We start from the raw sequence: 27156 nt of genomic DNA, 5'->3' as shown, positions 1-27156 counted from the left end.
AAAGTCAGTTTTAAGCTAAACTTTCCAAATCTCCTTACAGCCACTGATCCACCATCAAAAAGCTGAAAAAGAGAGTGTGCAAGGCTTAGATATTCACAGAGCAGCTGCTGCTGTCTGTGGCGAGAGTCCACCCAACAGCCCTACCTACTTTGGGCGCATCTTCATCCAGGACCCTCGAAAAGCTTCTCTTTCTTCTCTGATGTTCCTGGGAGGCGGCAGCCAGGCTGGGCATGTTTCTCAAGATTCGGTGGTCCACTTCTTCCCAGCCCCTTCCTGGCCTGGCCTCTTGGAGGTGCGACGGGGAGGAGACCACCATTCCAACCCCTGGAGCACAGGCAGGGCCGGCCTCAGGTCAGGGGCCTGGAAGAGCCTGCTTGAGGCCCTGAGCCCAGAAGGTGTCCCAGGTGCTGGGCCCAGGTGGTGTGGGGGAGGGGGTTGGAGAGAAGAGAGAAGTTTAGATCCTCCTTGGTTTTCTCCTTCTCGGTGAGACCTTACAGAGGCCTAGCAGAGCAGTGCCACTGAAAGAAGGCTGGGCCCCAGATGGCCACATAAGGACCAAGCCCAGAGCTTACCAGAGAACATGCAGGCTTTCCCCAGAAGAGTCAGCTATGCCAGAGCTGCCCTGGTCTCAGATAGCTGACTTTTATTCTAAGTAAGAGCAATTTCTATAACACGTGTCCTGTGGCGTAGACCCTCATTATAGCTAGATTCTTAGCTGCTGGGCCTTGTGAGTTTTGCCTTTAATTCTCAGGAACATTCCAAGTGCTCAGCACGCCCTTCACAGAGAACGACAGGAAAGGTCAATGCAAATCTGGTGAAGAGGAAAAGAGGGGGAAATGTATTTTGAATGTCAAAATTCAATAACAAACTATATAATCACCTCTTCGATGGAGAGGGGCTTTTTCAAGTTCTCAGAGTGCTTTTTCCTGTGTGACCACGAAAGGATAAAACAAAAACAAAAACAAAACAAAACTGCATTTGGCAGTGGGGGGTTGGAAGAGCCAATGTTTTTATTTCAATAAAGTCCTGATTAACAGCATATTATAACATAAAATGTTGGCTTTCTAAAACGGGCTTGAACTTTTACACAATCTGTTTTGAACACTGGCATGCACACCTGTGTACATATATACTGATAGGAGCTCTGGTTCTAATTCTTAATTTCAAAAAATTTTGATAAAACTAAAATGTTAAATGTACACTCTAATGAAATCACTGCTGTAACACCAACCAGATGGCTTGTATTCCTTGGAAAATTCTTTAAAGCATTTTGAATTAGAGTAATAACTTCGTTATTTAGAGAACTCCCTCTAATGGTCGATAAAGGCAGCACTTTGACCCTAATTTGTTTCCCTAATTTGCCTAATGGTAAGAAGCACTGAGGAGCTTATTAACAGTACTGCTCTCCAGGGCCTACCCCAGTGTTTCTGAATCTAAATCTCTAGAGGTGAAAGTGGGAATCTGCCTGAACCCAAGCAATTCCTGTAATCAGGTAAGTTTGCAAGCTCACCCTAGTATACGGCAAATGGGTTTTGAAACTCGACATTTAAAAAGACCATAGGTGGGTAGAATTAGTTCATTTGGTCAGTTTTCATTTTAAAATCTTTTTTAAATATAAGACACCTTTCAAATCATAGCTTTATGTTCACTGAGAAAAGATGTATCATGTATAACCACAAAATGTAAGCACTGACCCTGTCTTGCCTACTTTGTACGTGAAAGGTGATCATTGATGCTCTTGTCTCAATGTCATCAGTCAGTAATTTTAAGAAAAACTCTCTTAAAACTATAGATTTAAGAAGAGTTTAAGTCTTTATTGACTAAATGTCAAAGTCGTTTTGTAGAAATCCCTATATCTTAGAAATATAGGAACTTAAGTTATTCAGGGAGTCTTTCTGAAAAACCTGATTGACCTTTACCTACGATGAAAAGATGGATGAAAATTAATAGGTGGATTCATAAAACAACTGGTAGAAAAACAGTGGCCTGGTGTCCCCACGGTTGTTAATACCAGCTACGCTGCGTCAAGGTCCCACTGTGGGAGCTTTCTGTGTGTTACCATCTAGCCTCGCAATGCCTCGAAAGGTGGGCACCATTACCGCCCTTTACAGATGGTAGGCTGAGGCTTCAAAGGTGAAACTTACCCAGCGCCACACACCTGAAAGCTGGGTCCAGTGCCCGTTTTCCAGCCTGTGTGCCAGTGTGCACCCTAAATGACCTTATACCATGAACTGCAGCCATACAGTCACCTCTATCTTACTGCAGCCAAAAGAAGATGAGATGTTGGGAAGTACAGCAAGGATCAATTACCTTTTTCAATACGAACTATTTGAAGTTTTCCTACTGAACATAACACTATAGTATACGGCATCTCTGTGTATCACTAAAACAAATTTTCATTTAAAGAATTACGAGAATCCTAATCCTCTTAAAATTTATTAGCTGAATCTGTAAGTACGTGCAAATTCTTTTCCAATAGGAATTTTCTAGTTCAAATAGAATCCCCAGGTTAATTTTTAAAACTCCATTGTATTTAACCAATTTTTTTCTTCATACTTGGCAGAATAAAACATCCTAAAATCTAAGGAATTTTTCAAAGTCATTCTAAACTGAAATGTTTAGAATTCCATTAAGGTTAGTTTTCAAGAGGATCAGCCATTTAACTGCGAAATTCTGGGAAAGCATCTGCATATTTGTGTGGTTTGATTTAAAAAAAATGAAAGCATCCAAATTTAAAGTGTCTGGAATGTAGGGGGAAAACCAACAGATTCAAAGTGATTATCCTTGATCCTTGATGTCTTTTCAATCCACTTCACCTGAGGGCAAAGAATTTACTGCCAGTGAAAAGCTTTGATACGTTGAGAATTAATTGCATAACTAGCCACAGAGTTAGCAATATGTGGCCCAGAAAGACATAGCATGACTTTAACTTAACATTGCATTGTGTCTCATAATTCTCTACAATTTGAATTTTCAAGTTTTAAGAACCCAATGGGATTTGAGGTGAATAAAACTTGATAATTCTTCCACAGTAATACTATCTGCTTAGCTTCCCTAAAAATATAGCTTATATAGATTTTACATCTAAATCTGTATGTTTTTGTATTTTTATTGTTATGCTTTCTCTTGTGACAATTGTTAGAGAAATACATTGGGCAATCCCTTTTTAAAAAATGATTATATCTTTGTAATCATTAGTTTCATCAATTTATTTTTTCATGAGAGAATTCAATATTTAGAGGATCCAAAAGAAGCTAATAAAATTACTTGATTGTTTTTAGGAGATATTTACAAACTTAGCTCATTCCTTTACTGAGAGAGAAAATATCATAGGGAAGTAGAAACAACCAGTGGCCTCCCCCTCCAAAAAAACCCCACAGATTATAGATAAAATTACTAAAATTACTCTAAGAATTTGTCTTATTTTTAATGCATGGAAAATAGCAAAATTATCATGCCAACATGAGGAATATATACTATAATTCATAAATGCCTAATTATCAAAATAATGACATAGTCATGGTTAGATGCAACCTAGAAATCTTATATAAGATGCAACTACATATTGTATGATCATTCCTCTTATATATGACATTCAATCCTCATCAAATTAAGCTATGTATAAATGGCATTATGAAATAAACATTTAATATCACAATAGGGTCATAGTCTGCTACTGTACAACCATGGCATGCAAGTAACTATGCATTAGCTGTAAACAGTAAAGTGTCATAACCTTCCAGAAATCCAAAGAATGTGAAAAGTACATATATAGTACTAAACATCAATTGTATTTAAAGGACCTTCATATTTAACAAAGCTATATCATATACAGCAGCTTTGGAGATTTCTGTCACTGTTATACATATCTTGTCACCCTGAAGTGAGGAAACTGCAATTCCAAACTATATCTGTTAATGCTACTGAGCTTTAGTGAACTGTGGTCAGTATTAGGATGTAAATGATTCTAGGTTCTAATGTGAAGTATGTTTTATTTTTCCTTTCTGCCATAATTCAGAATTTTGAGTCACTAAGAGTGTGCTGACTGTGGGCAACCATGGACATATTTTCTAAACCACAGACTTTTTCTCAGGACACGGATGCGCTCGTGTTGGGAAGAAGACTCCTGTTGATGCTTGCCAGCCAGTGCTCTTCTCTACTTGTATTCTAGGTGGAACAGTTGGCAGGAAGGAACTCAGGTCATCTTGAGAGATGTCGCCTCTAAAATACATTTTGTAACATTTGTAAAAGGTAGTTAAAATCTAGCAGCTAGGAGAGGAAGGGCAAAGAAAGATACATTCTTATAAAAATGCAGATGGATCATTTAGGTCTGATCCAATGATTCTTAGGCAATTAAAAATTATCATACTGGAGCAGAAGCTTGTATGCTGTAAAATAACCATTTCGGCTCTTTTCAGGTTGTGGCATTGGAGGCTGTTTTTGGAAGGAGGGGAACAACTGATCGCTGGACAGACTTTTCCATGCTCTATCAGCTCTGATAACGAGTTAGGCAGTTGGCATGGATGACAGGAATGTCCTCTACACTGAGCATTCTAATAAACGTCCTGTGAAGTTGCACAGAATGAGTTGAACTCATTCTGGTCTGCATTCCAGTTAGGTGGAAAGCTGTCACATTCTCAGACTGACTTTGGACATGATATGGTCATATGAAATATTTAAATACATTACCTACATCCTACTACATCAAAATCTTGCCTTCACATTTACAACGAGATAAAAGAGCATTTAAAGCCATTGCAATGTGTTCATTCCCTGTTCACATACAGGTGATTCAAGTTTGCTTATGAGGCAAAAACTGTACAATTCTCATCATTCAGGCATTAAAAAATGTCTTTCTTTAAAGTCTTGGGATATAAACAGTTGATTTATATGAATTACATATTTTTCATCTTCATTAAGAAACAATATACATCTTTTTCCAGAGTAATTTAATGTTAGCTATAATAAGCCTAAGATAGTGGTAAAAACTGACTTTATCACCTGTGACCATCAATACTTTTATAAAACTCATGAACATTCTTCGGCCACCTGGGTCATTGTCCATTTGGAAGGAAACTGTACTCAGGCTCTGGATGATACAGAGATCTGCCTCCATAAAATCCAAGGCCATAGAACAGCTTTAACAGAAGCCCGAAGTCAAACAGTACAGAATATACAGGAGCGGTTTCCATTTCTCAGACACAAGTTCCTTGACGTGTTGAAAGGTGTTTTCGATTCCGGACTCCAGAAGTCTTATCTTTACTATCTGAAGCTTTCTGTTGTGAAATATCTATTAGGGCACTGGCAATTGCAAGGCCTGGAAGGAAAGAGAAAAGCATTTAAATGCTTGCTTAGACATTTCTGGGATGGCAACAGTGGTGGTGAAGGGCCCTGCTTTTTATTGCTTTTCATTTAGTCATCACACGTTTGGCTGTTAATGGAAGTTTTCAAGCAGTTTGCCCTTTACCTAAAATGTTTCTTGACTTGGGCATGTGAACTTCACCAAGGAAGAAGAAGAAAGATCTAAGAAAGTTAACTGACTCTGACTTGGAACAATCAAATCAGTGTTTGACAAATTATCACATTTAGTTATGCATACGACCCTAAACCTTCCTCTCCGTGTCTGAACAGGAGTTTGCTGTGGAGGTACTAGAAATTTTAAATGTTACTATTTTTTTTTTTTTTAGGAACAAAACTAGTCATGTTAAGATTTTTAAAAACATTTCAAGCAGTTTTAGATTTACAGAAAAATTGAACCAATATTGAGATAAAATTACCAACTGAAGTCCATAATTTACATTAGGGTTTACTTTTTCTGTTGCATAGTTCCATTGGTTTTGACAAATGCATAATGCAGGGTATCCACCATTAAAGTATCATACAAAATAGTTTCACTGCCCTAAAATACCCCCGCACTTCACCAATTTATCCCCCTCTTTCCCCAAGTCTCTGGCAACCACTGATCTTTCTTTAATGTCTCTGTAGTTCAGCCTTTTCCAGAATGTTGTATGGTTGGAATCACACAGTACGTAGCCTTTCAGACGGTCTCCTTTCACTTAGAAATATGTATTTAACGTACCTCCATCTCTTTTTTTTTTTTTGGCTTGATAACTCATTTCCTTTTATTGCTGAATTATATTCCATTGTGCGGATGTGCCATAGTTTGTTTATGCATTCGCTACTGAAGGACATCTTGATTGTCCTTGCTTCCAATTTTTGGTAATTGTGAATAAAGCTGTTAAAAACATCTGTGTGCAGGTTTTTATGTGAACATAACATTTCAATTCATAAGTACCTAGGAGCCTGATTGCTGGATAATATGGTAAGCTTATGTTTTAGTTTAGTTAAAAAAAAAAAAGCCAAACTGTATTTCACAGTGGCTGTGCCATTTTGTATTTCCACCAGCAATGAATGAGAGTTCTTGTTGCTTCACAACCTCACCAGCATTTGTTGTTGTCAGTGTTTTAGGTGTTAGCCAGTCTAATAGGTGTGTGGCAGTATCTTACAGTTGTTTAAATTTGCAATTCTCTAATGACATATGATGCTGAGCACCTCTTGATATACTTCTTTGCCAAATGTATATCTTCTTTAGTGAGGTGTCTGTTCAGATCTTTTGCCTGTTTTTAATTGGGTTGTTTGTTGTCTTACTGTTGAGTTTTAAGAGTTCTTTGAAGATTTTGGATATCAGTTCTTTATCAGATATGTGTTTTGTAAATATTTTTTTCCCAGTCTATGGCTTGACTTTTCATTCTCATAAACTGTTTTAAAAATTACAAAAGCACTCCATGGATAGTTATGCTATGTACAAATGGACATGGGAGAAAGACCACTTGACATTTAGCTGACAAGCATCTTAAGTACTAGAAAAGGACCTTGAGTATTATTGACCGAATGTGACCACAAATGCGGAGCTGTAGCTATCATAGGTAATTTAAGAAGCATATTGTTTAATTATGTTGATCTGCTTTGTTACAATGATGGACAGGAACACTTGATAAGATGCTCAGGGATAGTAAAGATTTCATTAAATTTATAGGAGCCATGGCTCAACCAGATAATTTGGCTTATCATAGCTACATATGAATCATTTTCATATCTGTTGAGTCCCATATAACTCTTGAGTAAAACCAAATGTATCAAATCACCATACTAAACCATGAGGCCAGATTGGCCTTGCTTAAGAAAAGGCCACAAAAGGACTTTTGGCTCATTTTCCTTTCTACAAGGTCTTGAAGACTTGACTTTGAATTGAGCTGACCTCTTCTCCACATGTTGCTCTTAGAGGAAGATCATTTTCAGATCTTATCCTACGTAGAATATCATTATTTTATTCCTGTGGGTCAGTTAATTCTGGGTAAGCTTCACGTATTTCCTGGCAGGAACTGAATTCAGAGATTTATGGACAGAAAGAAATGACAGTAAAGGGATGTGAGCACTGTAAGAGGAAAGCAAACCAGCCTAGTGCAGTGTTGCGGGAGTCAAGGGAGGGCCAAGCCCAAGGAGTCTGTAAAAAGTGGCAAACGGGCCAGCAGGGTAAGGCCTGTGGCAAAGGCCATTAGACTTCCTCCAAGAAGATTCTGATGATCTTTGAGTCATTTCTGTATCTAACTGAGGATGGAAGCCTGAAAGTTAAACAACGAATGGAGTGACAGGAAGTACGGCCAGCAGACATAAGTTCCATGTTTAAGATGTTTAGCAATGGGAAGAGATAAGTAAGCTTATCTACATAACAGAATTAGCAGGGTCAGACAGAATTTATGTGGATGCATGGAATTATGTAAGTGCATTATTTAAAGGAAAAGGGAGCCTTGGATACATTTGAAAACAGAAGAGATTTGTGGAGAAGGAGAAATTTATGGTGTTAGCAAGGAAAGAAATTACAAAATTATAATAAGCTCTGGCTAAGCTGATAAATTTACAGATTTACCTTTTAAGGGTTGCTCTTAAGTAATTTGCTCTTTCAGGATATTAAATATCATCCTGAATGTTTTAGAGTTATTACAAGTTCAAAGTTTACACAAAAGCTGTTTTCTTGACCTTTGAAGAGCACGTGGGAACTTCTGAAGAGTCCAACATAGATGTTGTAAACACTTATTCTGCGGTAGTAAATAATTATTTCATTATTTGTTCAATTAGTGGAGCTGAAGGACCTTGTTATTATTTTTAAAATTGCAGATTGTGGTGGTGCTAACTAAAAGTTCAAGCTGACTGTAAGTTTCCACTGATCTTCTGGCATACTTCTGTCATTATTTACAACTTCCTGCTATTTTATTCCTGGCACCAACTAATCCAGAGACAGCCAAATATGACACATAATACATGTCTCCTTTAACGTGCACAGAGACCACTTACACTAATTTCAATGATCACAACATCCAAATATGAAATCATGTTATTCATTAAACTACTGCATGATGTAGTCCAAAGAAGCTCTGAAAAAATAATACTTTCCATTTACATGTGAATGCAAATGTTTTCATTACAGAAGATATAGCATCAGGAGAGGAGTAAGCAGCTTGAGTTGCCAAAACAGGAAATTCTACGCTAATTCAAAACTGCCACTGTATCGCTGTATTTCATGAAGTCCAGAACCTAATTGAAGCAATGTTTCTGACAACATGTCCTGGGTTTACTAATGATTCTGAAACTTGGAAACACATTCAGTTGAAAATCATAAATATTTCAGTTCTTAATTTACAAATAAAATTGCAAATCATGCTTATTTTTAATTTGACAGCTTTTTGTCATTTCTTATGAAAATGTAACAATCAACTGCATTTTCAGATCTGCATAAATGGCAATGTGTATGTAGAAAGGCTTGCACTTCTCTAGGCAGAGATATTTAAGTGTTCGCCATGGTGCACTCACAGAGAACACTCAGGGCCATTTGCCCAAAGTCTTATCTGCCCATTTGATGGGCCAAACAATGTTTCATTTGGCTTAGGTCCTTTACTGGACCCCACCGCTTGTGGCCCGTCATGAGTTATTCTTCTTTATAAACCTTGTAGTTTAATTATGAACAGGATAATAATCATAATAACTGCATTTATATGTGTGTGTGCCTTAAATATCAAGTTATTACTACTTTTGCATTTCTTCATGTTAAATATAAGGTGAACCTTAAAAACATCAGAAGTTGCTACGTTCTCTTCCAACCTACAAGAGAACCTAGATACAAGAATGAAAAAAAGAGACAAAGCCCCTATCTTATTGAATTCGATAGTGTGTATGGAAGACTCACTGAAAGAGAGAGAGAGAGAAGAGAGAGAGAGAGAGTAATCTCTGTCATCGCCTTTCAGCACACTTTGTTATTAACTGATGAAAAGAAAAGCCAAGTCAATACCTTTTTTAAAAAGACAGTATTACCTCCCCCGTCCCCTAAATGTAGCAGTTATATTCTGGTAAGATACTGAACATGTAGATAATGCCCAGACCATGTATAAATAGAATTCTGACCCACAACTTGTGGCAACCTGCTCAGGAAACCGAGCTATAATCTGCAATAACCAGCCCAGGAAGCCAGCCTGCTATGTCAGACTTGTAAGAAGTCAGACTGCTATCTCTACTAATAACCCATGAAGTGAAACTGTAATCCCTGTCACGACTGGCCCCAAATGGCCAGGACTTGATTAATAAACAGCTTCCCTAATTTATGTCCTCACTTCCAGCCAGAGGAAACCAAATATGTACCCCTAACTACATAGGATGCCCCACTTCTAGTTAGTCTGTCTACAGCTCCCACAAGCTAATGGCCTCTAATCAGGGCACACCTGAAGCTTCCCTTTTTTCACTATAAAGATTTCCCATTCCTGCCTGTCCTTGAGTCTCCGCCAAAACACAAGTGAAAGTGGCTGACTCCCTTGCTATAGCAAGCTCAGAATACATAGCTTTTGCTTATTTTCATTTGCTTGGTCTTGGTTTATTTTCACGCTGGCAACAAAGACATAAAGGTCGTTTGCGATCTTTTCTGGGCTTTAAAAAAGGTATGTATCAATAAAAGAAAAGCAACCTAGAAATAGGTTCTTTGTGTTGCCATTTTTGGCACACACTTTCTCATGACTTTCCTGAGAATTTTTCCTGGTGAGAGGTCTTCTGGGGATGATCCCGCACTTCTTGTGCCATAGGAGGAAGTGCTTCCTCCTAGTCGGATGCTGGGCCCATGCTGCACGCTGCTAGAGTTCCATTAAAATCAGGTCACTCCAGAAGATCATTTTTCAAGACGTCACACAAATCATCTGATGAAATTCACTTATTGTGTTCTCTAGGCCTAGCATAGTTCCTTGTTATCAAAGCAATACAATTAACTGGGGGAACAATTCATTATTTTAGACTGATGGTCCACAGGAATTTCATTTACCACGTAAAGATGATGCACAGATGCTGCAGGCTAGTAGGATTTACATAAAAATATACCAGTAGATTCAACAAAAATGCTGGGGTTTCAATAGTTATTATAAGCTTTACCTTTTTGTACTTTTAGTTCTTAAACACCAGACACTATGACATTTAGATTATTTAAACAGGAAGTATAAACCTCATAGGAAGGAACATACCATCCTCTGTTTCCTCTTCAATTTTCCATGGTCTCTTGGTGTTTCAAACTGGTCCTTGCTAACAGAGAGCAGGCCCAGTGGCTGCTCTGGTTCACCTAGGGCAGGACAAGCCCTAAAGGAAACAGGCTCCTTTGAGACCATAGGAAATTCCCTCAGAAAATGGGCACGACTCAGTGGTCCCTGGGCTGGATGCCAAGAGTTACCACAGCTATTTTTAAAGCTTATTTTCAATTGACAAATAACTGTGGATATTTATGTGATACAATGTGGTGTTTTGACCTATGTATACATTGTGGAAAGATTCAATCAAGCTAATTAACATATCCATCACCTCTCCAACTTACCATCTTTTTTTGTGGTGAGAATGTTAAAAATCTATTCTTTTAGTTGTTTTGAAATATATAATACATTATTATTAACTGTGGTCACCATGTAGTGCAATAGATCATTAAAACTTATTCCTCCAGTCTAACTGAAACTTTGTACTCTTAGATCAAAACCTTCCCTTTCCCCATCCCTCCCCCTTCCCCTAGACTCTGGTAATCAGCTTTCTACTCTCAATTTCTGAGATCACCTTTTTTAGATTCTACATATAAGTGAAGTCATACAGTATTTGTCTTTCTGTGCCTGGCTTATTTCACTTAACATAATATGCTCCAGTTCCATTCATGTGTTGCAAATGACTGAATTTCCTTCTTTTTAAGGCTGTATAATATTCCATGGTTTATAAAGACCACATTCTCTTTATTGATTTTTCCCTTTATCCATTGATGGACACATAGCTGCTTCTATATCTTGACTATTGTGAATAATGCTGAAATGAATGTGGGAGTACCCCACAGCTATTTTGTAAACAAGTAGAACATACACCAAAATCAGACCTTCACCTGCAACCTTAGAAAAAACAATATATGCCTCCTGAAATTTAAGAATTTTATTTCTCTTGAAACATGTGAAAACATGACCTGAAGATACAGCTAAATAATTAAATGGTAAACATGTCTTTTTAAACCACTAAATTTGCAATGAAAACCACCAAGGAGAAACATCAGGAATTTAGTTATTGTTAGCAAAACTCTAGTTTTCCCTAATGGAAGTGAAATGGTAATAGTAGACTTCAGCAGTAACAATCTAATCATAAAATTACTGATGTGTGTTTTTTACAATTATGCAGAACAATTAATAAGTACAGTAATAAAATACTGCACATCAAATGAAATTGCCTTGGAAAGAACATTCCCGCTTTATATACAAACATAGTACTTCCATTTTACATTTGAACAAAAGCCTCAGAAAAGTCATTCATTTTGAAATGCTCTCCTCTGAAGTCTGTGTAAAAGCAGGCACCACTATATATTTTAATTTTCCAGGAAAACAGCTTCATTAGGCGTGAAAGGTTAATTGTAGGTTTAAGTGGAGTTCAGGGAACGGTGCCGGGCCTGTAGTGAATTGCACAGTCTGCTTCAGGACGACTGAATGAGTGCTGTAAACTGTTTGCCCTGCCGAAATGTTTTACTACCTCATTTACTATCTGTCTTCTTTTACTGCTTGTATTTGTAGTTCTTTTAAACCTTTAATGGCTACAGTTTTATTTCACTGTAATCAGATTTAAATGGAAATACCATGCTGGGATGTTTAAATGTTTTTCCTCTGATCGTATATAGCTACATACTACTGATCAAAGTCTTGGCTATCCTTCACATGATTAAGAAAGTGACTTTGGGAAACTTTGATGTTACATAGACTCTAACTATTGTGCAGACTTAATTTAACATTCGGTGTGGCCACCCTCGCCAATATGCAACTAAGGCTGGATGCATAATTAGAAAATATGCATTTCCATTTTAATTTATCTGTTGGAAGGCCAGCACAAGTGAAGTCATTATTTTTTAGGCAAAACTCCAAAGGTTACATTGTTGAACAAAAATGGAAAAACTTCAAGTGCCGAAGACACTGGAATGACAAATGCACTAGTCATACTTGTCTGATCATTTGAAGAGATATTTCCCATCACCTACTAAAAACCAGTGACAACTACAGATGCCAATGTTTCAATGCAAATGATCATTGTATTCTGGTTATAAAATTTTGCCTGGCCTTTAACATATCATAATATTCTACAATTTCATTTAGAGACACACTGTTCAAGTTATAGAAAATGTTATCCTACTCCAGCACCACAGACACCTCACGCAACACTTTCTATAACATTGCTGAGCACTCCCTGACTTTGACACGAATTGTTCTCTCATTGGGTAGAATGTGCTGAATAAATCATGACTGTCTCAAATCATTGTTTTTAATGCAAATCCTCACGGTTCTTGGCAAGTGATCTCATCAGTTCTATTTTTAATTACATACTCAAAAACTTTACTTGGTTTATTTAAAATATTTTGTTGCCACTGATTTCGGAGACACAAACACTTACCAGAATCAGACTTGCAGCTACCTTTCCAGATTGTTAAGTAAATTTGGAACTCAAATGGAAATTCCTTCTTTCTAAGCCAACTGGAGAAATATTTTCTAGTATTTTCTTCTTTCAATTAAAAAAAACCCCAACAATTCTGATACTTGACAATCCTTATTAGAAACCCTAGTCATTCTTAATTTAAATGCTTACTGCTCATTGAAGAAATGGAACAATGGTAGTATTGTAATAATGGCTGTATTTTATTTTTCATCTGGTAGAGACATTGTATTTCAGTATTTCTAGTGGAAAAATGTCATTGACTGCCTTAAGTGAGGTTATGTATGTGAAAGTGTTTTATAAACTATAATGTATTATATAAATTTAGTTAATAATTTCAATAATAATCTGTTACTACCAATAAGAAATCACCGTCAAACTATAGATGCTCAGAAAACTCCAAAGCCTTGAGAATTAAAAAAATCATTTGAGAAGCAAATAACTTCACTCAACAAGTGTTTCTTGAGCGCCTACTATATGCCAGGCACTGCTTTAGTCCCCAAGGATTTAGCAGTGAACAAAACTGATGATATATGAAAGATTCTGTACCTCATGGAGTTTACGTTTTAGTGGATCTAGCACATGAATTCTTTTGACCAAGTCATCGTGAGGATTAAATGTAAAGGGCTTAAAAAACGCCTGGTATATAAGAGTTCAAAAATGTCAGTCTTCATCATCATCACCGTCATCCTCATTAACATCAAGTGAGAAGCTTGAAGTCAAATAGGAAATAGTAGACAAAACTCTGGGCACGCAAAGATTTTGCCTGTATCTGCAAAAGCATTCATTCATGCAAAAATCAGTATGTCTACCATGGGTTGAAATGCCGTGTAAGGAAACAATTATTAGAAAGATAGATTCAATGACAAACAGACAATGTCAATTTAGAGCAACATCCTCAGTGAGGGGATTCTGTGTGCAGTCCTCAAAGCAGAATTTATGTGATGCCTGGGATGATGAAATTGAGAATTTGCCCATGAGGAAATACATGACTTACATGTGTTGTCCACTCATTAGGAAATGCAAAAATAACCGAAAGTGATAATGGCAAAATAGAGGAATGACAATATTCAACAGAGAAAGCATTGTTTATACTAATATTGCCTATGTCCTTGGAAATACTACTAATAATTGACTTTTATCATTTTCAGAGTTACAAAATGCTTTTATATTCATTATCTAGGTTGTTTCTCAAAACTATTCTGTTGAAGTGGGTCAGGAAGCTATTTTTGTCCTGATGTCACAGATGGCCAAAATGAGGCATGGAGCGGTTAAATGACTAGTTTATGCCCACACAGCTGGTGACAGTGGTGGCACCTGAACCCATGACTCCAGATCCCTTGACCTGCACTCTGCTCATTTGCAGCCAGAAGAAGGAAGCTGCTACTTTGGTGCAAATGTCTCCCATATGATTGTGAACCAGAAGAAAAAGAAAAACAAAACTTAGTAGAGATGTGAAATCAGCTATGGTCAAAAATATTGAGAAATTGCTGATAGTAATAAAAGCAATAATGATAATAATACAAACAAACTATGATTGATTCTGTTAACATCAACTGAATGCTTGCAATAAGCCAGGCATTACCCTCAGCTCTACATATGCATTATTTTATCAGGATATGCAGTTAGGAGTGGATGACAATACAGGTTAAATTGAGAAACATGTATTGAGGGCATATTGCAGGCAGTGTTGTAGCTGGCTGTTCTCAAAGAACATCAAACTAGGGCAAAGATTCAAGAGCTCCTAGATTTGCTAACAATTGTGCAGATGCCAACTCTATGAAGTAGGCAGAAGCCATGAGGAAAAGAAAGATAGAGGTGTGATCTCTAACGGGAATGTGGAGGTTGAAGATTCCCAAGACAGATGATCTCTGAACTGAGATTTGAATGATGAAGAGGAAGAAGTACACTGGCAGGAGGGGTGTGGTGTGTTCTGGATACTGGAAACTACAAAATTAGCAGCATGGAGGGAAGGGATATTTGAGAAACTTCAGGACGTACATTGTAAATGGAACAATGGGAGAACGGTAAGAGAGAATACAGGAGGTCAGCAGCAAAGGGTCCATAAAGTGGCCTTAGGTGTTACACTAGGACTTTGATTTTTAATCTGCAAGGCAGAAAGAGCCATGGAAGGATTTTAAGGAGTAGAGAGGCATAATCAGATTTTTATTTCAAAGAGACACCTCTAGTGTAGCATGGAGGACAGACTGGAGTAGGGGGTGAGGCTACTATTATTGAAACCAGATAAGAATGTGGCAATAAGGAGAGATAAACGGGATGGACAGGATAGATATTTAGGAGAGAGTAGTATGGGAGATAAAATAGGGCACTCTTGAGTACCTGGGTGCATACAATTGGTATTCACAAGCATATGATGGAACAGGAATGGCCAGGGTGTGTGGGAAAGCAGTGGATCATTTGTCTGGCTTCAGACATAGTGAATTTGGTGACCTGCAGGTCATTATAGTGGACCTGTCTACTAGGATATGCAGTTGTGAAACTCAGGAATAAAGTCTATGCCAGAGATGCAGAATTGGGAGTAATTAGCATAGATGGAATCTGAAGATTTTATAATTATATAGGTGGGGAATGTTAGCTGTTGCAATAGTTAAAGCCTGAAATCTCAAGGGTTTAACAAAATCGAAGTTTGTTTCTCACGATGTAAAGTGTTCCTGATTGGTGGCAGGCTGTCTGGAAGGGGATGGAGAGGAACACAGCTTAGCTCTGGTCTATGGCATTATTTAGGGCCTCAGACCGATGACACTTCTGTCATCTTCAATCCAGGGCATCCACCATTGCCTTGAGCATTGGCATCTAGATGGTAGGCAGAAGATGAGCAGGTGGAAAAGGTACCTCCACTCTAAAACACTTTGTTCCCATGCCATTAGCAAGTACAGCTGCTGGGCAACACCTCTCCACTACTCAGTTGGGGCTGGGGGGGTGTGTGCAAATCTTCGGTGGAAAACTAGCACTCTGCCATTAGAGTGGATGAGGCTGCCCTGGTAGAAAGAATAGAGTAAGAAAGGGAGAAGACCCAGAGGAGGGCTGATGGTGGGGAACACAGGAAAACGAAGAGAGGTAGGAGAAACCAGGAATGAGATTGTCCACAGGCTCTGTAACACTGGTCAGTAGCTAGTTATAACCTGTGGATTCTGTTTCTGTTTGCAGCAAAAGTCCCAAAATTCCATAGCAACTGTAAGCCAGCTGAGTTTGTGGCTTCCAAGTTGTTCTTGACTTGAAATTCAGCATGTCACTTGAGAAATTTCTCTTGGAAAGCAGTTGGAGTAGGTGGCTGCTAATGTCACTTCTGGTTCTATGAATTCATGACTGCAGCTGCCTTTCTTCATCAGGCCATGGGCAAAGACCTGGACATCCCTGCTGGCTTCTCCTCCATGTGTGCTTGCGGGCAGCAGCAGAGTGAGCTGCCACAGCATCGCTGTGAAGTCAGGGGACTGGATGGGCTCAAGGACTCCCTTGCTGGAAATGTGCATTTGGTCTTGTTAGTTGATGACTTGAGAAGGACTGGACATGCTTCTACAAGAGTGAGAACTGCACTGGTAGTACCAGCTATGGTTTGTATTTATGGTTAGGTGTGTGGTTTCTATGATGCCAAAAACACTAGTGAAGAAGCTGACTCTAAGTTTCACATTACAAGAGTAAAGAGACTGGGCAATGTCAAACACCTGGCTGGGACTTGATCTTGTGTCTAGCAATCTCTGAACAGCCTGGTTGTTTGTTTGTTTTAAAATTTACTTTTCTAATTGGAAGTCCCACCGTAAGCATAACTCAATTCCTGAAGGAATTGCTTGCCAAAGGGAAGAATCTGTTTACCTTTCATATGAGTTCTGATCTCTCTCAAGGGATCTGTGCGAAGTTAGAGCTAACAGGAATGTGTTTTTGTTTGTTTTTTAAAGCTCAGATACCTGTTTACAAGAAATTATCTTACCGTTTTAAGTCAAGGCTAAAGTGTTGGGTAGTGATGCACATAATAATTTTCCATAGTATTTATGTGAGGGTATAGGAAATTATAGGAGACAGATACAAGGCTTATGATATTACATAGCACAGATATACCACAATGAATATTAAAAGACAAGCTATCAACTAGAAAAAATGAATTTTTGTATTTTTCAAAGTGATATTTCTGCTCCCTTAAGTTCCTAGCAGTCAATATTTTTAAAAGTTTGGCATTAAAATAAATAGAAAATATATAATGATCTCTGCAAAGTCAAAATATTGTTTTAACAAACTCCATTGGTAGAACAAATTTATGACTTCCATATAAAACTAGATCATGGCAAAATGGGAGAAAAAAACTAGAAAAAATTACGCAAACACTCACTTCTAGCCATTTAGATAAAATGGAAGGGAAAATGGTGTAGAGAATCATGATTTTTTTCTATTAATATTATTATAAATTGCTTAGACCTTACTGAAAGTTATTACAGATAATGTAATGGCCAAAGGCATTTTAACGAAAACAGGTATGTCTGTAACCAAATTTATCCTGATAAATCTCCTTTGCTGAAGGAAAAAGCAGTAGAGTTGGACAGTACATTTCTCAAAACAGACTTGAAACCTTTCCTCTGATGTTTGCTAAGTGATCCAGGACCCTGATAGTACACATTCTTTCCAGTAATTCAAAACAGGGACTTTTGGAAAGTCGTTTGATTAAATGACCTCCTTTAATAGGATTCTCTGAAGCAATTTTGAGAATCTGACTGAGTATATCCCATAAATGCTGGCCCTTTTGAGTGAAAAAAGTATCATGGTGCCCCATTTTGCCTTTGGGAGCAATCAAAGTGGCCTCCAAGCTACTATAGATTGAGAAGTGTCAGAAAGAGTCAGCACTAGTGGGGACCTTTCAAACTCCACAGGCAGGTAAATCAGAGAGAGAACAGACTTCAGAGTGATCTGGAATTTTCTGATGTTATATCCAGGGGGGTAAACACTGCCCTGCATCCACTCCATGGTATTTTTCAGACACAAAGAGAATTCTCATAGACTGGTTCCACAATCCCTGCCGACATGTTTCCTAGATCATTTGACGTGTGTATCTGCAGAAGGGGCCCCTTGTTAACCACAGGTTCCTCACAGGATGGCAACGTGATGGGTTAAGGGATGGATGGAGATAGAAACTATTAGCACATGTCATTACAGAATGTCATTTGTGGGGAGAGATGGAAAACTTTGTTCTCTTCATTAGGCATATTCACTTTGGATGCTGTCTACCTACTTTCAGTAAGTGCCTTAGCTGGCATGAAGATGAAAAAAACTTGCTTTCAGGTCAATAAAGGGAATCTCTGACGATCAATGGCTGATTAAAGCAAGATCTTCTGAGCAGTAGGCTCTGGGCTGTGTTCTGTAAAGAGTTTTCAAATTAATCTTCCTCTGAGGTCTGGGCAAGGGGCCAGTTCACCATCCAGCTGTCTCTGACTTTCAGCCCAATGGTACATGAGTTCCCATAATTAGAGTAATCATTTTATTTTTAAATAAAGAAAAGAAACTTATAATATCATTATACTTTAGAGGCATTAAATCTAAGAAAGTGCAGTGCAGCAGAAGTATGGTACTATCAGGTTTCAAAAAGTATAATTTAATCAGATTTAGTTTCATATTCTCTTAATCCCAAATCCTAAATTAAATTACTTAGTTTAGTAATTTGGGATTACTAAAATTGGAGAAATACAGATTACAATTTTTATTTGCAAATATATTTATCATTTTCCCTAAAGCAATGTAAAAGCAAATCTTGAAAAGACAAATATATGGCTTATAATCAACCTGGATATTCACCCCTCCCCACTCCCTTAGTAAAAGGCTGTAAGACTATGTTTTTAAAGCATTTGACAAATTGGGATCCTAATTATCAGAATAAAAGCAAATCCTGTATGAATAACTGCATATTTTAATTAATTATATTTTGTCCCTATTTCCCTATTTCACTTTCAGGAGTTGGAAATAGCAGACCAGTTGTTTTTCTTTTTTTGTTCAAGTGCTAACTGAGAGAAGAGGATGGAGAAGTAAAAATACTGACCCTGAGCCAGTGAGCCTCAGTGCCAAAGGGCTACCCATTATTTCTAGAGAGTTAGAATAATCTGCAAAGATGGAAAGTCAGTGTACAAAAACACATTAACTCATAATGCTCATGCCCAGATGTTTACCATCCACCAGTATGACTCTTAGTTGTATATTTACTGCAGTCTTTGTATGAGATTTTAAAAAATGTTATCTTTAAAAATGTTGAGTGAGATGCCTGAGATAAAATGTGGCTATATCTTTGTGCAGAATCACTCATGTGACCAAAATTGACCCAGTTGAATATTTTAGCTCAGCCAATTATACCCCAAATTTGATTTTCATTCAAATAATACCAATAGTTGAATTGTAGGTGGCTGAATTGCCTGGCTGTTGGACTGAACTGTTCAGATCAGTATCAGTTATGATGCCCTTCATGGGATGTATGACTAGTTCTGAAGCTTGTGTATGGCTAGTTCTGAAGTTTATGGGATGTATGACACGTTCCCAGGCTTATGATCCGACCCGAAGAGGTTTACACTTCAACTCTGAGCATGGTCTGTATTCAGATGTGCAATCAAATATGACAGAAGCAACTTCTGGGGAAGGAAAATAACCAAATAAATCTCTAGAATGACTGTGGTTAAAAACACATTGTTTGGTAATTTTAAGTAATTTGGGAAAAGGCCTGCTTAGAAGAAATAAACAAGGCATACAATGTCACATTAAGATAATGTTAAAATACAAAGCACTGGCATTAAAGTGTGAATTGGGCGTAGCTACAGCCCCAGAGTTCAAGTTCAGAGGAAATATTTCCTAAACTTCCTAGAAGGTCAATATTTTAATATGTAAGCATCTATACCACATTCTTTGGAAAGAGTTTAGGAACTGCACCATCAAATTTCAAAGGGTGCTTCTTTCACAGGTTGCTTAACCTTCCTCAAACATTTAGATTGGATTAGTATTTAAAAAGTAAGGTGAACTTAGAAAAAAACATTTTTATATAGGAAAGCAATCTGTTCAACTTCCCATCTTTAACATATTGACATATGTTTTGTTCTAGTATTAGTCAAAATTAGCTTTGAGATAAAAGTTCATATTAATTATCCCATAATGTAGCCTAATCGCTGCTGACATTTTGAAAGAAGATGTTAAGGCAGCCAAGATAAAAACTAAAAAGTGGGTGCAAAAATATTACACATGTTCATCACAAAAATTATAATGGTCCTCTGTGAAGTTATTTTTTCTTAAAGTACAATCTGAAAGTGACCATGTCTGGAGGATGGATAAACTCATTGGACCCTCTGACCTACTCCAGCCTTGGGTTCCTTCATACCTGGCATGTCTCTGGTTTGTAGGTAGATAAGCCAAAAACATTTTGGATATGTTTCAGTTTAAATTTTATTGTTTTGTCCATTTTTATGACTTTTAATATGACATAAATATAAGATAGAATGAGTCAAAGGATTATGCTTTAGTTTTCTCTTTTTCAACTGAAATGATTAGACCCAGAATTAAGTGAACATTAACTCCAATCAGGCATTACCTTCAGAATTTGGTGAACCTTGCAAATTTTGATGTTAAAAATGAGAAGTGTTTATTATTACACAAATTCCTAAATACCAGTAAGAAATAAGTGTAATCAAACATAGCATCTATAAATTTTTCCTTTTTAAAAACATAAATTAGCCCCTACACTTTGTTTATTTAGTCAATATAAAAAGTTGAAATTTCCCCTTGTTGAAATGAGTAAAAATGCAATTATGATGCAAAAATCAAAAGAAAACACAGATTTTGATTCTCTCATGTTTTTCAGGATCAGTATTCAAAATGGGCTTTGTGAATAGTGAACACTAAAGAAGAACATAAGGATTCAGTGAGTTTGAAAATAACTTTGTTTTGGACAATCACATTGAAGTGAATTTAAATAATCTTAAAAGTATGAGAGAATCAAATTTAAAGGACATGTTTCTAAAATCATTCTTAAAATCTTATTCCCAGTAATAAAGGTGGTTTTCACACCCACGAACACAAACAGATACATGAAACACTGATTAAGTCCTATGAACCAAGAAGTTGAAAAATATTTTATCATATGTATACTGGTACTCTTTGTATTATCAATATGAACAGAAGCAAAATACTTCTCTATTTCAAAAAAATCTGTTTTACTTCTGGTTTTGATCAGAATATTCAAACAGGAAAAAGATAAGAAAGTGATCACCAAAAACTGAACCTAGGACCCTTGGTTTGAGATAATTAACTAATCAATAGACAATTCTTCTCTTCAGGGAATGCATAGAAACAGACATTTATTCAGGAACTTTTCAGATTTTCATACAAGGTAATTAATACAAGCTTCACTATAGACAATTACATTTTAATGACTTTCTGTTCAAATTACATGAATTTTATGTAAGGAAAAGCTTATGAAGTCTAAGATTTTCTTTCCACCCAAGTTATTAAAATCTGTGTTTGAATATAGTTCCTTTCATTAACATTAAATCAGTTAGCTTTAAGTTATAAAAAAGGACTGCTAAGTTTTACCACAATAGTTTGCACAGCTTTAATTTGCATTCATGAAAAAACACAATAAATTAATTTGCTACTTGGAACAAATTTGACAAATGCATTAATCATAAAGAAACCAAATTCAGTTTTCTTTACTCTTTCTCACAAAGATAGATGTAAGATATGAGACTACTGATTTAGCATTCTTTAAGCAAAATGAGATGTAATGATAATAATGAGGATATTCATAGCACTAGAGAATTGGAGAGCTGGAAGGAGCCTTAGAAATTTCCTGGTTTAACAAATGGGAAAAGAACAATTCAGTCTCCCAAACAGTCCATAGAGCCAAATTCTGAAGAGGGATTATTTTCATTTTCTCCATTGGAAACCACCACAAAAATTAGACTTTTTCAAGTACTGACTAGTTTGGCTTTGAAATTACTTTGGTTCTTCCTGAACCATACTACTTCTTGTCCCTAAGGTTTTGAGAGTACAGTTTGAGCTCAGAGATTATGCTAAATCATAACATGAAAATTTAGGTTTTTTAACAAATAGCATGAAAACAGCACTAAAACGATTCCCAACACCTACACTGTGCACTGATTCTCTTGACAAGTCAATAAAATATTGTCAAACACATTTACAAGTTTGTATCTCTGTGAAAAGGTTTGGATAAAGAAGCATTTAACAGCAATATACTGTATTGCAAATATTTCTCTTATTTGCTAGTTGTCATTTCATGCTTATTTATTAAGCTTCAAACTTTTGCTTTTATATATAGTTGAAGCTAAAGATCATCTTAATGTTTATATGGTGTTTGGAAAGGACTTCCCTACTCTTAGATCATAGCAAGATTCTCCCATGTTCTCTTCTAATGGTTTTTTTAAATTTAATCTTTTGGTATTATGAAGAAAATTCAAAGGAAGTTACTGAAAGCAACAGTAATCACAGTATTCTTAGCAAATGTTCAAACATTATTAATCATTTTTGAATGAAATAGAATTCTACCAGTTTTCAAAGAGAATGCTTCCAGGTTTTGCCCATTCAATATGATATTGGCTGTGGATTTGTCATAAATAGCTCTCATGATTTTGAGATATGTTCCATCAATACCTGAGAGCTTTTAACATGAAGGGATGTTGAATTTTATCAAAGGCCTTTTCTGCATCTATTGAGATAATCATGTGGTTTTTGTCTTTAGTTCTGTTTATGTGATGGATTATATTTATTGATTTGTGTATGTTGAACCAGCTTGCATCCCAGGGATGAAGCTGACTTGATCATGGTGGATACCTTTTTTGATGTGCTGCTGGATTTGGTGTGCCAGTATTTTATTAAGGATTTTTGCATCGATGTTCATCAGTGATATTGGCCTAAATTTTTCTTTTTTCGTTGTGTCTCTGTCTGACTTTGGTATCAGGATGATGCTGGCTTCATAAAATGAGTTAGGGAAGAGTCCCTCCTTTTCGATTGTTTGGAATAGTTTCAGAAGGAATGGTATCTTCTGAAACCCTCTTTGTACCTCTGGTAGAATTTGGCTGTGAATCCTTCTGGTCCTAGACTTTTTTTTTGGTTGGTAGGCTATTAATTACTGCCTCACTTTCAGAACTTGTTATTGGTCTATTCAGGGATTCAACTTCTTCCTGGTTTAGTCTTGGGAAGGTGTATGTGTCCAGGAATTTATCCATTTCTTCTAGATTTTCTAGTTTATTTGCATAGAGGTGTTATTCTCTGTTGGTAGTTTGTATGTCTGTGAGGTCAGTGGTGATATTCCCTTTATCATTTTTATTGTGTCTATTAGATTCTTCTCTCTTTTCTTGTTTATTGGTTTAGTTATGGTCTATTTTGTTAATTTTTTCAAAAAACCAGCACCTAGATTCATTGATTTTTTGGAGGGTTTTTTTTGTGTCTCTATCTCCTTCAATTCTGCTCTGATCTTAGTTATTTCTTGTCTTTTGCTAGCTTTTGGATTAGTTTGCTCTTGCCTCTCTAGCTCTTTTAATTGTGATATTAGGGTGTCGATTTGAGGTCTTTCTAGCTTTCTGATGTGGGCATTTAGTGCTATGAATTTCCCTGTTAACACCACTTTAGCTGTGTCTCAGAGATTCTGGTATGATGTCTCTTTGTTCTCATTGGTTTAAAAGAAACTCTTGATTTCTGCCTTAATGTCATTATTTACCCAGCAGTCATTCAGGAGCAGGTTGTTTAGTTTCCATGTAGTTGTGCAGTTTTGAGTGGGTTTCTTAATCCTGAGTTCTAATTTGATTGCACTATGGTCTGAGAGACTGTTATGATTTTAGTTCTTTTGCATTTTCTGAGGAGTGTTTTACTTCTGATTATGTGGTCAATTTTAGAATAAGTGCCATGTGGCACTGAGAAGAATGTATATTCTGTTGATTTGGGGTGGAGAGTTCTGTAGATGTCTATTAGGTCCACTTGATCCAGAGCTGAATTCAGGTCCTGAATATCCTTGCTAGTTTTCTGTCTCATTGATCTGTCTAATATTGAAAGTGTGTTAAAATCTCCTACTATTATTGTGTGGGAGTCTAAGTCTTTTTATAGGTTTCTGAGAGCTTGTTTTATGAATCTGGCTGCTCCTGTATTGGGTGCGTGTATACTTAGAATAGTTAGCTCTTCTTGTTGAATTGTTCCCTCTACCGTTATGTAATGCCCTTCTTTGTCTTTTTTGATCATTGTTGGTTTAAAGTCTGTTTCGTCAGATACTAGGATTGCAACCCCTGCTTTTTTTTTTCTTTCTTTCCATGTGCTTGGTAAATTTTCCTGCATGACTTTATTTTGAGCCTATGTGTGTCTTTGCACATGAGATGGGTCTCCTGAATACAGCACGCTGATGGTTCTTGACTCTTTATCCAATTTGCCAGTCTGTGTCTTTTAACTGGGGCATTTAGCCCATTTACATTTAAGGTTAGTATTGTTATGTGTGAACCTGATCCTGTCATCCTGATGCTATCTGGTTATTTTGCACACTTGCTGATTCAGTTTCTTCATAGTGTCATTGGTCTTTATATTTTGCCCTCTCTCACCATTCTTATGCAACATAGTATTGGAAGTTCTGGCCAGGGCAATCAGGCAAGAGAAAGAAATAAAGGGTATTCAAATAGGAAGAGAGGAAGTAAAATTGTCTCTGTTTGCAGAGGACATGATTTTATATTTAGAAAGCCCCATCATCTCAGCCCCAAAACATCTTAAACTGATAAGCAACTTCAGCAAAGTCTCAGCATACAAAATAAATGTGCAAAAATCACAAGCATTCCTTTACACCAACAACAGACAAGCAGGGGGCCAAATCATGAATGTACTCCCATTCACAATTGCTACAAAGAGAATCAAATACCTAGGAATACAGCTAACAAGGGATGTGAAGGATCTCTTCAAGGAGAACTACAAACCACTGCTCAAGGAAATAAGAGAGGACATAAACAAATGGAAAAACATCCCATGTTCATGGATAGGAAGAATCAATATCGTGAAAATGGCCATACTGCCCAAAGTAATTTATAGATCCAATGCTATTCCCATCAAACTACCATTGACATTTTCACAGAATTAGAAAAAACTACTTTAGATTTCACATGGAATCAAAGAAGACCCTGTAGAGCCAAGACAATCCTTAGCAAAAAGAACAACGCTGGAGGCATCAGACAACCTGACTTCAAACTATCTTACAAGGCTACAGTAATCAAAACAGCATGGTACTGGTACCAAAACAGACATATAGACCAATAGAGCAGAACAGAGACCTCAGAAATAATGCCACACATCTACAACCATCTGATCTGCAACAAACCTGACAAAAACAAGCAATGGGGAAAGGCTCTCCTATTCAATAAATGGTGCTGGAAAAACCGGTTAGCCATATGCAGAAAACTGAAACAGGACCCCTTCCTTATTAAACCTTATACAAAAATTAATTCAAGAATGATTAAAAACTTAAATGTAAAACCCCAATCCATAAAAAAACCCTAGGAAACCTAGGCAATAACATTCAGGACATAGGCATGGGAAAAAACTTCATGACAGAAATATCAAAAGCAATTGTAACAAAAGCCAAAATTGACAAATGGGATCTTATTAAACTAAACAGCTTCTGCACAGCAAAAGAAATTATCATCAGGGTGAACAGTTAACCTACAGAATGGGAGAAATGTTTTGCAATCTACCCATCTGACAAAGGTCTAATATCCAGATTTTACAAGGAACTTAAGCAAATTTACAAGAAAAAAACAACCCCATAAAAAAGTGGCAAAGTGTATGAACAAACACTTCTCAAAAGAAGACATTTGCACAGCCAACAAATATGTGAAAAAAGCTCAACATCACTGATCATTAAAGAAATGCAAATCAAAACCACAATGAGATACCACCTCACGCCAGTCAGAATGGTGATTGTTAAAAAGTCAAGAAACAATAGATGCTGGTGAGGCTGTGGAGAAACAGGAACGCTTTTACACTGTTGGTGGGAATGTACATTAGTTCAACCATTGTGGAAGACAGTAGGCGATTCCTCAAGGATCTAGAACCAGATATGCCATTTGACCCAACAATCCTATTACTGGGTATATACCCAAAGTAATATATATCATTCTACTATAAAGACACATGCACATGTATGTTTATTGTGGCACTATTTACAACAGCAAAGTCATGGAACCAACCCAAATGCCTATTAATGATAGACTGGATAAAGAAAATGTGGTACATATACACCATGGAATACTACACAGCCATAAAAACGAGATCATGTCCTTTGCAGGGACATGGATGGAGGTGGAAGCCATCATCCTCAGCAAACTAACTCAGGAACAGAAAACCAAACGCCACATGTCCCACCCATAAGTGGGAGTTGAACAGTGAGAACACATGGACACAAAGTGGGGAACAACGCACACCAGGGCCTGTTGTGAGGGGTTGGGCGCGAAGGGAGGGAACTTAGAGATGGGTCAATAGGTGCAGCAAACCACCATGGCACAGGTATATCTATGTAATAAACCTGTACATTCTATACCTGTGTCCCAGAACTTAAAGTAAAATTTAAGAAAAATAGAATTCTAATTTTTGATCTACTACATACATATATACATATATGTTTTGTGTATATATGTGTATGTACATATATTTTATTACTGGGTTACATGAAGATGTTGATACAATAATTTAAATCAGGAGACCATCTTATTAGAGCCACTTCTCTATCATTAGAAACACTGCAATCCTTCAGCTAAGGCTTGGACAAGAAAATACCGTAAGGGAATAATCTTTTAAAAATTAAAAATCTTTTTGAGATTCATACATTATGTTGATTCATGGAAATTATTCATATTCCTTTACTGTGGGCTAAAGTAACACTGATATCTTAGGAATAGGAAGAGAATAAACCATCTACTACCTCACCATGCATGGGTATTTTCCTTGTGTTAAAAATTCTAAATTCTTTGATCCCACTGGGTCTTTGTTTCTATAGAAGTAAATTTATTTCTTCTCCTCTTAACCTATTGCTCTTTCCTCTATAAATTGTTGTTATATGAAGAACTTGCCTTACTTATTTTCTTATTAGTTTTTAAAATTTAAAACATGTTCTTACGCTAC

General features: G+C 36.8%; 1 protein-coding gene across 7 annotated transcripts in view; it reads right to left on the bottom strand.

Moving 5' to 3' along the window:
• Positions 1 to 992: 992 nt before the first annotated feature.
• Positions 993 to 27156, bottom strand: part of ATRNL1 (attractin like 1) — an 853639-nt gene continuing 827475 nt past the window's right edge. For 5 of the 7 annotated variants that reach the window (XR_010147020.1, XM_016919435.4, XM_016919433.4 and 2 more), the window contains one exon: positions 3414 to 5317. Coding sequence is in view for 6 of the 7 variants with exons in the window: in XM_016919435.4 (XP_016774924.3) it covers positions 5196 to 5317 (122 nt within the window). In the remaining variant the exon portion in view is untranslated. Of the gene's footprint in view, positions 5318 to 27156 lie in introns of all 7 variants that reach the window. The other 2 variants (XM_003312778.7, XM_054659931.2) reach the window with 2 other exon arrangements.

Source organism: Pan troglodytes, chromosome 8 (genome assembly GCF_028858775.2).
Source record: "Pan troglodytes isolate AG18354 chromosome 8, NHGRI_mPanTro3-v2.0_pri, whole genome shotgun sequence".
Lineage (NCBI taxonomy): Eukaryota > Metazoa > Chordata > Mammalia > Primates > Hominidae > Pan > Pan troglodytes.
This window is presented reverse-complemented; position numbering and strand designations above follow the sequence as displayed.